Source organism: Podarcis filfolensis (assembly GCF_964270895.1).
Source record: "Podarcis filfolensis genome assembly, chromosome: 2".
Classification (NCBI taxonomy): Eukaryota; Metazoa; Chordata; class Lepidosauria; order Squamata; family Lacertidae; genus Podarcis; species Podarcis filfolensis.
In genome coordinates this window covers 68,942,185-68,955,748 of record NC_139605.1, presented here as the reverse complement: position 1 = coordinate 68,955,748, position 13,564 = coordinate 68,942,185, and the positions used below count along the sequence as shown (strand labels likewise).

The window sequence follows — 13,564 nt, the reverse complement described above, 5'->3', positions numbered from 1 at the left end:
TAAAGTCACAGGGCAGGTTACAATACATTTTTTCCTGTTTATTTTTCTTTTAAGTCATCATGTTTTCTTCCTTCAAAACAATTTCATAAACACAAAAACTATAAAATCAAATAGATAATCTACTTAATTACAGAAAGATAAAAAGCAACTGAATGCATTAGTTAAAAAAAAATTTCTGAAACATTTAAAATTAACTGCACTACAAACTTAATAACAGATTACAATTCCTTCACTGCTTTGTAAAAATGGAATGCAGAGCTACCAATTGTCATTGTCTCCATTTAAGTGATGTAACTGCAGAGAAATCATGAAGGATCACAACCAATATATTTAATAAATAATTGAAAGGCTCAATATTTTGTTCTGATATATTAGAAAAGATGAACAGGCAAACATACAAACATATGCAACAGAAAATATTTACGTCTACCCACTAACTTTGTTCTAGTAATGACTCCTTCAAGAGTTTTAAATTCTGTTTTCTTTCCTTTCTGTGTGCATGCCATGGATCTTTGGACAGCTACAAGCTCTCCATTAACATCGCGAAACTGAAGTCGAATTTGAGCTCTGACATCTGTTTCATTGGCGACCTTCAGCAACAAGAAAGTAAATTTAGTAAGTAAGTTCACCTAATTCCAACTCTATGACCCTTATCCCCTGTTCTTTAGTGTGCACACATAAACTGTCCCAGCTATTTCAATGCATATTATTACAATAGAGCTAAATCCCTCCTGTACATATATTCAACATTCTGGTTAAACATTTATGTAATTATTTGCTAAATGTCTATGCTGCTCCACAGCAAAGCTCTAAGCAGTTTACAGTAAAATGTTGCTGCCAGCCAGTGTAGTCAATACTGAGCAAGGTGGACCAATGGCGTGACTCACTATAGGGCAGTTTCCTATGTTAACTTCCAGTAGTAGCAACATAATCCCTGCAAACCAGAGCTACCCTTGAAAGATGGTTCAAAGGAATATTATAGTGACTGGAACTGAAAGGTCCAGAAGATTCAAGAGAGACATACACCCTCATCTGTTACCCACCATCACAGCCAATGCAAGGCCTGGGCAAATAAGAAGTTATTCCTTCACAAGGGGCTAATAGGATAATGTTTTCTCAGGGTGAAATGTAACTGTTAATGGGAATAGTTTGTAGGCCACAAGAATACCATTTCATAATAAAGGAGTTTGCAAAGAACAAAATATGTAATACATGACAGAATAATTACTCTTAGAGACATATAATCTCAAATGGCTCTATAATCCAGTGACACTTCATCTCAAGGCATGCATAATAGATATACCATTTGTCACTTTTCCACAAGTAAGAAAATGTTAGCTCAATTATTACTAACAATAAATTTTCCTTTTTTATTGTACACGTTATGCTGCTTACTGGTCATTGTGAAATAGAGCTAACAACCTCAACACTTACTTTTGGGTCATGAACAAATGAGTTTCCTTTGGTGCCAGGTGGAAAGTCCCCAGTGCAAATATACTTGAGACATTCTATGATAGTCTAATTAAAATAGAAACAAGTGTCAACAGGATACCAATACTTGCTGCTCTGTTGTTTCCAGGAATAAGAAACAGACATAAATCTAGAGGCAATTCATACTTTACTTTCTCCAGATGTCTTGTGTGTTTAACAGCTCATGCGAGTATTTTATTCATGTGAACAATGTTAATGTCAGGGGACAGGGATGTCTCATGGAACTCTGCATATCGGTTTCCATTAAAAGGGATGCAGAACACACTATATACTGCACCATTCTGCAAATTCCTTCCTCAAGGTGCCATTGTTTTGACATGAACAGACCTTTCATGCAAGCTGCATGACTAAGCTGGGTTTTATGGTGGTGCTCATATTTTAGTCGGTGGGTAGGACTTGTCATTATTATGCTACTAGATTAGCATTTTATAGTTCATTGTTTTAAAGGTTTTAATTGTTTTTAACTGTTGTATTTCATCACTTTTGAGTTACGAAGTCACTTTGAGACTTTTTGTAGATAGTGACTACAAATAGGAAATCTGTTAAACACACAAGACAGACAAGTAAAAAAATGTATCAACTTTGTTCCTTGAAAATACTCATGCCCTGCTTATCAGAACTGCCATTTTCCACAGCAATGCCATATATTGTTAAACACACTAAAGCTCATAGATTAGTACTTATATTGCTCAAATTCAGGAGTCATTATAGTTCAGCAGGGTATCTGGGTTATCTGACAGCAAAGGAGCACAGCTTTACTGAGGACTAGGCAAATGGATCTGCATTGTCACGCACAATTCACTAAACTGCATCCTCACTGGACAATCACATTTTTATAACTGAATGCATTGAAGCTGACTAATTACAAACCCCAACCCAGAAGGTACAAAAATGCAGTTTATCTAAAATGAAATTAAACCTACTTGAGTCTTACCGTTTTCCCAGCACCATTTGGTCCCACCAAGATAGTTAAAGGATTAAAGAAAGTGATCACTTGCTTGTCTTTGTCCTCTACTCCAAAGCTCCTCACACCGAGGATGCTCATTTTATCAATCCTGGACATTTTTAATGAAAATTCCTTTTCTATAAACACTACCTTGTATTGTTCATAAACCTGCAAAAAAACAAACAGTTTAACTGATAAATCAAATACATCATTTACCTTTCTTCCTAGACAAGAATAAGAAATTGTAATGAATAATTAAAGAAAGCAGAGCAAATTCCTTTTCTATATCATTATAGGGAGTTAAAATACTGACACGATGCTTTTGTTATGATATATCATCCTTCAGCTAATTTTCATTCCCAGATCAGCAGACAGACTAGATCAGATCTATTGGATCAGATCAGATAGATCAGATTTTGTGGGTAGGAAACCTCAGGCAGGCCTAGCGGGCAAATTTGGCTCTCCATGCCTCTCTATTGGGCCTTCAGATGTACATCAATAGCCTTGCCCTCCACTGTTGTTTTTGCTTGGCTAGATAGAATATGTCATTGAACTCTAAAAATATTTCTTGCTTGCCTGGAAGAGGGATTTGTGAGTGGGGTGTAGAATCTAGTCTACTATATGTAGATAACATTCACTGCCATTGAGCCATCCACTTTGACCTCTGACCTTGCCCACTTTCACTTCCGGACCTGCCAACCATTGGCATGTGGCCCCAAAAGGTTGCCCAGAAGCGAATGCAGCCTTCATTGCAACCCCCTGCAATGCAGGCATTCACTGAGGGCTTCAAACCACGAACATTCAGACACACTGCCCCATGCTGAAACACAACTTTATTATTATTATTTGTGGGTTATGGCCTGCTCTGAGTTCACAGCCCAACCCAAGCTGGGTTACACCACCATCACTACACGATTATTTCTCTGTCTTTTTAATGCTGTTCCTTCTTTAAAAGAAGCAGGGGGGCAGAAGAGAGAAGGCATGAGGAATAAATTCAGGAAGAGCGACCAGGGGGAAATCGTCAGTGAAAGCAGGTCCGATCTTTCTCACTGGAGGTGGAAGATGGCTTCTGATACTTTTCTGGCAGGATTTACGGCAAGTGAGCCCCTGATCTACCCACTATTAAGAGATAAAGAGGAGGAGGAGGCCTCCTCACCGCCCCCAGTGACTCATCCGCCGCAGCGTGGCCTCCAACCCCGCTGGGGAGGAAGCCACGGCTTCGAGGAATCTCATTCTAGGAACTCAGGAGGAGGAGGAGGAGCGCCAGGGAACTGCAGCCGCAGGCGAAACCGTAAAGCCGGGAGGGACCCCCAAAGGTCATCCAGCCCAACCCTCTGCAGCACAGGGAGGGGAGAGGGCGCTCCGAGAGTGACCGGGCTTTTAAGGGACTGGAAGGAAGGACCCCGTGGCCACGGGAGAGGGAGAAGCCGCGGCTGCTGGGATACTCCTCAGCCCCTCACAGAGGCACCTCACAGAGGCGGACGAGCCTCGGTCTCCACCCAAGAAAACGGTTCTCCGCGAAGTGAAAGCGCCGCCTCCGCTTCCCGCCCCAACAGGCCGCCCTCACCTCACGTCCCAGAAGCCACAAGGTTTTCGCGCCAACGGCAGAAAGCGCCACCCGGCCGACGTCATCGGCATCGCGGGAGGCCCCGCCCCCATCTCCAACATAGAGATAGGAAAGGCTTAGAGGCGCGCGCCGTCGCTGACTCCTACTTCCCGCTGAACTGCTGCAACCCACACCCACCTCCTCGCCCGCAACGTAGGAGGGATATTAGAGGGCGGCGGTAGGGGCGGCTTCCGCGCAGAGCTAGGAAAGTATAGAGAAGGGGGCTGCCGGGAGCTCGTGCAGCGAGAGGGGACTTACGAGGCGCCCCTGCCGCTCTCCCGCCCTGGCTCTGAGGAGAGAAAAACCGCCCACGGTAAAAGCACGTGGAGAGACCCGCTTCCCGGTGCCGCCGGCCAGAGACTTACGTTGCAGCCTGACAACGCGGCCTCAACTTCCGGTTCTTTGAGATGAGTCTCCGCCCCTCTCCTGGAGGAAGTGAGGAAATAAAATCGGGAGGTTTTGCGCAGTTGCAAAGCGGGTCAAGACAAAAATTGACGTCTGGCCCTGCCCTCTGGCTTGTATTTTTAAGCCACGCTCCTTGGAGTGCAGGAAGACCAGTGCAAGGAGCTTTATCGTCGGTCAACTCCTGTTCTGCTTCACATTCCTGTACTTGAGCCTATATTGTTTTTGTTCTTTTGCAATACTAAATGTGCATGTGATCTAGTCCTGCTGAATGCAGAACCCTTACCCTCCAACTCATATAATTCTACAGGGATAATGGACTGTAAGGGTTTTGGCAGAGAAACTTTTAAAACTTTTTTTTGCTAGTCCTGATGTCATCTTCACACCATACACTGAAGGCTCTCTTACACCACAAACAGTTATGGCTTCCCCCAAAGAATCCTTGGAACTGTAGTCTGCTAAGCGTGTTGGGAATTATAGTTCTGAGAGGGGTCTCCGAACAACTCCCAACACCCTCAGCGAAATAGAGCTCCCATGATTATTTAGAGGAAGCCATGGCAATCAAAGTGGTATAAGATGTTTTACATGAATGGGTGCAATGTTCTCATGGAGTTATTTTTCTTTTGTTACACTTTTAAGATTGTACGTTTGATTTTTCTAATCAATTTTCCAGCAAATAATGCAAGGCATAAGGTATCCATACCATAGATGTTCTAAAGCAATGGCACTGCAATCCATGGAGACTTGTGTCCCAAATACAAAAAGTTGCACATATCACTTAGGGTTTCTGTGTGAACCCTGTCATATCAAGGGTAGCAGCATAATACAGGAAGGAAATGGCTCTACCCTCAACATCTATGGAACCCTGTCCTATTGAATTGGCCATGTCTCATGTTTACCTGGGAAACAAAAGAGAGAAATTTATTGGACTGTCTTCTTTGTGCAACATATTTTGTTGGTGAATTCTTTTTGCCACCAAAAGTGCCATATCAATTTGCTGGATTATATTTAGTTAAAGCAAAGCAAGCAGGAATCCAGAATACCCTAGAGAGCAGCATTTTGGCTTTCACGCTTTCTATGTAGCAGCCCAAATGCAACATGTATTGTGTACATAGAAACATTCAGTTCACCCATTTGTCTTTTCTCTGAATGGCATGCACTAGTCAAAATTTACCAGCTCCTGGGAATAATCCAGTGACTCAAACAAAGAAGGCAATTAGTCAGTTAATTCAAACGGGAATATTTTTTTTTATGTCACAATCAGGTATTATGATCAGTCACTAGGGATTGGGCAGTTGCTGAGTGAGCAACAATATATCAGTGTGAGCAGATTCCTCATTTACTTTAATATAATTCCCCCCTGCACATTTTTGTAAATGTATAACTCAATCTACTTTCCAACCACATCCTGAAGAATCGATACTCCATTTTCGCTGAAACAGTGAATGCTCATATTCTTAGAAACAATTATTTCATACATCTATGGGGAAATTGATAATAAGTAGACCAGTTATCAAGTCATTTATGGTATACTTGTTATTTTTCAACTTTTGGGTAGTAGCATTTATATCTACAGAAATGGACATGGTAATGGGGTATGGGCAAAACTGAACTCTGTTTGAATAAAAAGGAAATTCCAGCCCACCTTCAGTATCAATTTAATGCTGGTGCTATGACCCGGGTGGCACTGTGGTCTAAACCACTGAGCCTAGGGCTTGCCGATCGGAAAACCGGTGGTTCGAATCCCACCTAGCAGTTCGAAAGCATGTCAAAGTGCAAGTAGATAAATAGGTACTGTTCCGGCGGGAAGGTAAATGGTGTTTCCATGCGCTACTCTGGTTTCGCCAGAAGCGGCTTAGTCATGCTGGCCACATGACCCAGAAAAACTGTCTGTCTGTCCCTCGGCCAGTAAAGCGAGATGAGCACCGCAATCTTTTTATGCTGCTATTACCTTTATATGCTTCCTTTACTTTTTATGCTGCTATTACTACTAAACAAAATTATTCTTCCAACATTACAGAACATAAGAGGATTGTTCTTCAAGCAAGACAAAATTGAACAAAACGCTGGTGTCCAATAACCACCAGCCAGCAAATCAGATTTTTCTGGAGCCGTCAGATCACTAAGCTGCCAGCCTTCATTTGCTGAGGCTATTTACATTTTAGCAGCTTAAACTGGTGAGGCAATTTCGCTTCCCCTCTGCTGCATTACAAGTCATCTTTGCACCTTGCTCTACACATCAGAGAAGTGGTGGGGATATCTTCACCCAACACATGGGTGTGATCCAGACTAAACACCCCTCCCCCCACAAAAAATCGTAACAGTATAATTTAAAGTAACGGACAACAGCATTCCATAAAAACACATCTTCCTGGAGATTTTTATATAAGGAATGCTTTTGTTACCATTTCTTTGATGTTATGCTGTACATCTGAATCCGGCTACTTGTCTATCAAATCTATAACTTTATAGTGAGCAAATGGCCAGATGTTGCAGAAGTCAATTACTAGTTTCCAGTTTTCTGTTCCTTGTTTCCTCAAAAGTTCAAAAACAATCAGAAAACTTTAAAAATAAGCAATTTTTACATATTCCTGGACTCCAAAGTAAGTTTTACTATACTGCATGACCAAGATATTGCCACCTTCGGAATCCGCAACACAGTCAAAAGTATTGTGTATGTCATGTGTGGTGCCCTGTGACAACATAAATTAAGCAGCTCAGGCTGTGCACTTCACAGTAAGCACTGAGCCACACCAAATTATACACCCGCATTTCCAAGAAAGTGCTGCCTAAAAGGTGGCATTGAATCATGTCCAGACCAAAGCTCTCCTGCAGCACAAACCAACATCAAACATGGCATTTCCACAAATCTTAGTCAAAAATATGTAGAACTGGATAAGGAAATGGGGAGCTGTACCCTCGCAGAAATGGTTTTTGCTGAAACAAATCATACTCATCCAGAAAGAAGTCCTCTATGATGGCTTTGAATTGTATATTGCTCAAAGCTTTCATTAGGTGCAAGACACTGTCATCTGGTTGGCCACTGTAAGAGCAGAGTGCTAAACTAGATAGGCCTTTGGTCTGATCCAGCAGGAGAACCCTTAACTGTGTTCTTAAGGTATATTGTTACATAAATAGAAATATTCAGGAGGCAATAAAAGAGTGGTATGTTTAACATAGTAAATCTTTTAGGAAATACATGGTGGTTTTGCTTTTTAAATAATTTTTATTTGTTTTGTGGCGGGGAGCAATGTATAACATCATAAGCATATAACTAACATATAGTTAAGGGACGCGGGTGGCGCTGTGGGTTAAACCACAGAGCCTAGGACTTGCTGATCAGAAGGTTGGCTGTTCGAATCCCCGCCACGGGGTGAGCTCCCATTGCTCGGTCCCTGCTCCTGCCAACCTAGCAGTTCAAAAGCACGTCAAAGTGCAAGTAGATAAATAGGTACCGCTACGGCAGGAAGGTAAACGGCGTTTCCGTGCGCTGGTCTGGTTCGCCAGAAGCGTCTTAGTCATGCTGGCCACATGACCCGGAAGCTGTCTGCGGACAAACGCCGGCTCCCTCGGCCAATAAAGCGAGATGAGTGCCGCAACCCCAGAGTCGGTCACGACTGGACCTAATGGTCAGGGGTCCCTTTCCCTTTTTAACATATAGTTAAGAGCATTGGTTGAATCTCTGTTGTACGTCAAGACATTTGTTCTTCTTTACTTATGACTAAAATTTTCCCTTTTTGTTTTCAATGTCATGTTATACATCATCCAAAGTGCAAACCTGGAACTTCCTCCCCTCCATTCTGGCATTGCTTTTTGCTAACTACCAGAGGGCAGGGCAGGCCCATGCAAAGGTGGGGGCACCCAGGTACACTTGCCTCAATCCTCTGAAGGCTAACCTGGCCAGGGGCCCTTGCCAGGGTCCTGTTGGACTTACAAGGTCATGCGCCAAGAACACCCCTGCCTTCCAGCCGAGTGGGGCCTTCCGCCTTGGGACTCAGACAAGCTCTTCACTCGCCTGGCACAGTGCAGGGCAAATAGTCTTAGTCTTGCTGATGGCTTCTCTGTGTGCGTATTTTGTTAGGTCAATGTCTCAGCCGTTCTGGTGACTAGCTCTTGATGGCTCCTCTCCCAGGTGATTTCCTGGACTGGGAAAGCAGAGTCCAGCTACTTAAAGCCTAAATTTCAGTTTAACCCTCCAATCGTTGATTACTTCTAACTTTTATTAGACCCAGGAATTTAGGGGAAACTGCCCCCCCAACTCAAAACATCATCTTCCTATTTTTTCATTTTTTCAAGTACCTGATAGATGGTGATGCCCCAGTAGAGAAGTCTCTTAACATATATAGTCCTTTAATGGCCCACTTTTGAAAGGGTTTAAGTTTGTCCATGCAATAAAAGCATGGGTGATGGGTTTCTAGGGTTTGCTCTATGTCTGTATCAGATAACTAGAGGTTATCTATGGTTTGTGTATTAGCGGTTTTCCAGGATGTAGATGTTGATACAATATCAGTCTGAAGTTTTGTATCACTGGCTCATTTCCAACCCACTCCCCATTTAGATCAATATCTCCTCCCTCAGCCCCCTGTCATACTCTAGCAGTGTCATTAGTTATAACATGTGGCATCACATGAGTAATAGCTATGAAAATTATTGTTGACCTTTTAAAGTCATTTCCAGTCTGTACCACTAATAAAACCTCTTAATTATCTGTTTGCAGGGGTGGGGAGATGTCCTACTATCATCTGTTCCATCATTCATTAGGATTTCCAGGTACACTATATGTCAGTGGAGGGGAAACACTTTTAGCCTGAGGGCCTTCTGAGCAACCTTTGAGGACCACATGTCAGTAGTGGGTGGGGCCAAAGCCAAAAGTAGAAGGAGCAACCAATGTAACTCTTACCTTTGTACAGTAGGCTATTTTCTACACAAACTCCCCTCTGTCCTCCATGCAGGCAAGAAAGAGGCATTATCTAGGACTGCCATACATCCAGAATTTCCAATGTCGGAAGTCTAGACTTTGGTGAATTTCCTTAAAAATAGCTCTAAAACTTCTCTCTTTTTTGAGATTTTGCAATAACGTTTGACAAAAAATCTTTGCCAGGAGGCCCAGTACTAAGAGACAAATGCTGTGTCTGAGGTAATGAGATTATTGGTGCACAAACCGAAATGCAGGCCTTCCAAGTGTCCCTATTTTCCAGGGACAGTCCCAGATTTAGAGAAACAATCCTAGTTTCTGATTTGATCCTGGAATGTCCCGCTTTTCCTTAGGATGTCCCTATTTTCACTGGAGAAATGTCAGAGGGTTTGGAGTTATCTGACTCCTGAGTCAAGAAAATAAGTAACTATACAATCTTTAGAACAGGGGTAGGCAACCTAAGGCCTGTGGGCCAGATGCGGCCCAATCGCCTTCTCAATCCAGCCCGTGGACGGTCCAGGAATCAGCGTGTTTTTACATGAGTAGAATGTGTCTTTTTATTTAAAATGCATCTCTGGGTTATTTGTGGGGCCTGCCTGGTGTTTTTACATGAGTAGAATGTGTGCTTTTATTTAAAATGCATCTCTGGGTTATTTGTGGGGCATAGGAATTCGTTCATTCGCCCCCCCAAAAAATATAGTCCGGTCCCCCACATGGTTTGAGGGATGGTGGACCGGCCCACGGCTGAAAAAGGTTGCTGACCCCTGCTTTAGAAAAACATCTGAAGGCAGCCCTCTATAGGGAAGTTTTTTAATGTCTAATGTTTTACTACATTTTTATATATGTTAGAAGTTGCCAGGAATGATTGGGGCAACTGGGCGGGGTATAAATAGTAAAATCAGGAATCCCCTTGCAATCTCTTCAAAAAATATAGCCCTAAGGTGCTTTCAAATGGAGGGAGGATTAATACTGTAAACAGGTCACTGAGAAATTGCAAATGGGTTGTTTGGAGCAGGTTGTTTTTAATAGATTAGATTTTCCACAGAAAGGGTAAATATGGATTAAATGGGGAGGATACATACTAGTATTTGGGTGACATCATGTGAAAAAATAAACCTTACATGCAGGAGGACCACACACCTGACAATTCTGGCAGCACTTCTAATCTTTACTTTGCACAACTTCAGAACTGTCACAATATTATAAAAGAGTAGAGGGCAGTCATTCAGGGATGCCAACTATACGTTGGAACCAACCCCTGTTTATTGTAAGGCCTTCAACACGGTAAATTGTAATGCCCTGTGGACTGTCCTTCTGAAAATTGGCTGCCCAGATAAATTTGTGAATATCCTTTGGCTCTTCCACAATAATATGACAGCAACAATTGTGGTAACAATGACTCTCAAAGTGAACTGTTCACAGTGAGATCAGGTGTTAAACAGGGATGTGTTATCACCCCAACTCTATTTATTATTTTCACTGCCATGATCCTACACATTGTCAAAGGGAAACTCCCCACTGGGGTAGAAATCATATATCGGACAGATGGACAGCTCTTTTATCTGAGTAGGCTAAAAGCAAAGAGTAAGGTTACCATAACTTCAGTCGTAGAGCTTCGATATGCTGATGACAACGCAGTGTCTAAACACTGAGAGGATGACCACCAAACCATCCTAAATATCTTTGCAGAAGCTTACAAAAAGCTTGACCTATCGCTCAACATCCAAAAAACCAAAATGCTGCACCAACTAGCAGTGGCAGAGCTTCATGCTCCAGCATCGGGGGGGGGGCGGAGAGCAGGCAGGGGCATGGCTGGCGAGCGTCCCAGGGGCGTGGCACACGTCCTGGGGGCATGGTGTGCCATCTGCGGGGGCGTGGGGGGCAGCCATGATGGCACCCCACCGGGATCACACTGCCGGGGGCAGTGCGCTCCCCCCGCCCCCCTCTTCCTCTGCCAGTGCCAATTAGCACAAAACAACCCCTCTGCAGGACCACAAATCCAATGTTGGAAAATGTCAATCACTTATCCTACTTGGACAGTTATCTTTCCACAAGGGCCGACATGGATGCCGAGATCCAGCACTGCCTGAGCTCTGTGAGTGCAGCTTTCTCCCAGTTGAAGTGCAGAGTGTTTGAGGACTGAGACATTTGCAAGGAAACCAAAATGCTTGTTTACAAAGCTATTGTACTACCAACCTTACTGTACACTTGTGAAACATAGACCACATATAAACATCATCTCCAACTCCTCAGAAGATTCCATCACCGGTGTCTCCCAAAAAATTTACACATCACTTGGGAAGACAAGCAAACTAATGCCAGTGTACTGGAAGAAGCAAAGATCACCCAGAGTCAAAGCAATGATTCTTCAACATCAAAGAAGCAAAGATCACCAGTGCCGAAGCAATGATTCTTCAACATCAACTTTGTTGGAATATTCATGTTGTTCAGATGCCTGATTATCATTTTCCAAAGCAACTACTCTATTCTGAAATTAAAAATGGAAAGCGTAATGTTGGTGGTCAACAAAAGAGGGTTAAAAGACTCTCTCAAGGCAAATCTTTAAAAATGTAGTATAAACACCAACAATTGGGAAACACTGGCCTGCGAACTCTCCAACTGGAGAACAGCCTTTACCAAAGGTGTCATGGACTTTGAAGACACTTGAACTCAGGACAAAAGAGGAATGCTAAGAGGAAGGCACATTTGGCAAACCCTCACCTTGATCAACTCCCGCCCAGAAACCTATGTCCCTGCTGTGGAAGGATTTGAGGAACCAGAATTGGCTTCCACAGTCGCTCACCGACTCACTGTTCAGACCGTGTTCATGGAAGACAATCTTACTCGGCTATGAGTAATTACGAAAGAAAGAAAGAAAGAAGGAAGGAAGAAACCAGCAGGTGGCAGTCCAGTATTGAAAACAGGATTGTCAGAAATCGAGAGACATAGGAAAACCTACTGGTTTTATTTGTTTTGGTTTTGGCAACACTGTGTCTTTTCTCAGCTCACACACTCTTTCACTCTTCTCCCCCTCCACCACCCACCATACATAAGGTCAAACTGGAGCTGCAGAACAGCAACATCTGAAAGGATTCAGGTCCCCCATTCCTATTCTGCAAGGAAACATCTCCCATACTCCCATAATACATGAGTGACTCTCGACTTTTCTTTATCAGGGTGCAGAAGTGAAGAAAAGACTACATGATCCTTGTGACCCATAATAAGCATAATAATTCAATATTAAAATAAACAAATCCACCGTTCTCAGATTTATTACCTTCAAAGGGAGGGCTTCCATACATGTCTGCCAGGTAATACTTAAATTTCCTGCTAGGAAATCCCAATGGCTATTTACAGGTTCTTAAGAAAGTTGCAATAGGCATAAAACCAATGGCCTATCATTCGAGCAGCAATAATTCTGTTTTGCTCCTGACTTGGGAGTAGGCCTGGCTTTGTTTTGCCTTGTCTATGGAAAAAGAATGATGTACATAGTACAGGGCCCCATACTGAGCCTCTTGGGCTTGCCGATCAGAAGTTGGCGGTTTGAATCCCTGAGATGGGGTGAGCTCCCATTGCTCTGCCCCAGCTTCTGCCAACCTAGCACTTCTAAAGCATACCAGTGCAAGTAGATAAATAGCTACTGCTGCAGCGGGAAGGTAAACAGCATTTCTGTGCACCTTCACGGTGTCCCATAGCGCCAGAAGCGGCTTAGTTATGCTGGCCACATGACCCAGAAAGCTGTCTGTGGACAAACGCCAGCTCCCTTGGCCTGAAAGCGAGATGAGCACCGCAACCCCATACAGTGGAACCTCAGGTTGCGAACATGATCCATGCGGGAGACACGTTTGCAACCCGCAGCGCTGTGTCTGCGCACGCGTGTGACACGATTTGGTGCTTCTGTGCATGCGCAAAGCGTGATTTAGTGTTTCTGCACATGCACAAGCGCCGAAACCCGGAAGTAACCCATTCTGGTACTTCTGGGTTTCGGCTCGTCTGTAACCTGAAAAATTGTAACCCGAAGCGTCTGTAACTCGAGGTACCACTGTAGTTAACTTTGACTGGACTTAGCCACCTAGGTGTCCTTTACCTTTTTATCTTTATTTTTAGCTGGGGTAGTGAGGAGGAGGGAAATGACCACTCAGAGAGCAGCAAATGATGGCGGCGGCAGCAGCAGGCAGTCCCTGCATCAGAACTTGGACTGGCC

General features: G+C 43.4%; 1 protein-coding gene across 6 annotated transcripts in view; it reads right to left on the bottom strand.

The window, feature by feature from the left end:
• The window catches only part of RAD50 (RAD50 double strand break repair protein), a 135,554-nt gene that overhangs the window by 32,613 nt on the left and 89,377 nt on the right, over nucleotides 1-13,564 (bottom strand). The window contains exons 2-5 of one of the 6 annotated variants that reach the window (XM_083600083.1): nucleotides 4,409-4,469; nucleotides 2,426-2,605; nucleotides 1,435-1,518; nucleotides 439-590 (exon numbers count right to left, since the gene is read on the bottom strand). In XM_083600083.1, coding sequence (XP_083456209.1) covers nucleotides 439-590; nucleotides 1,435-1,518; nucleotides 2,426-2,554 — 365 coding nt within the window. In that variant the 5' untranslated portion in view covers nucleotides 2,555-2,605; nucleotides 4,409-4,469. The other 5 variants (XM_083600080.1, XM_083600084.1, XM_083600079.1 and 2 more) reach the window with 5 other exon arrangements.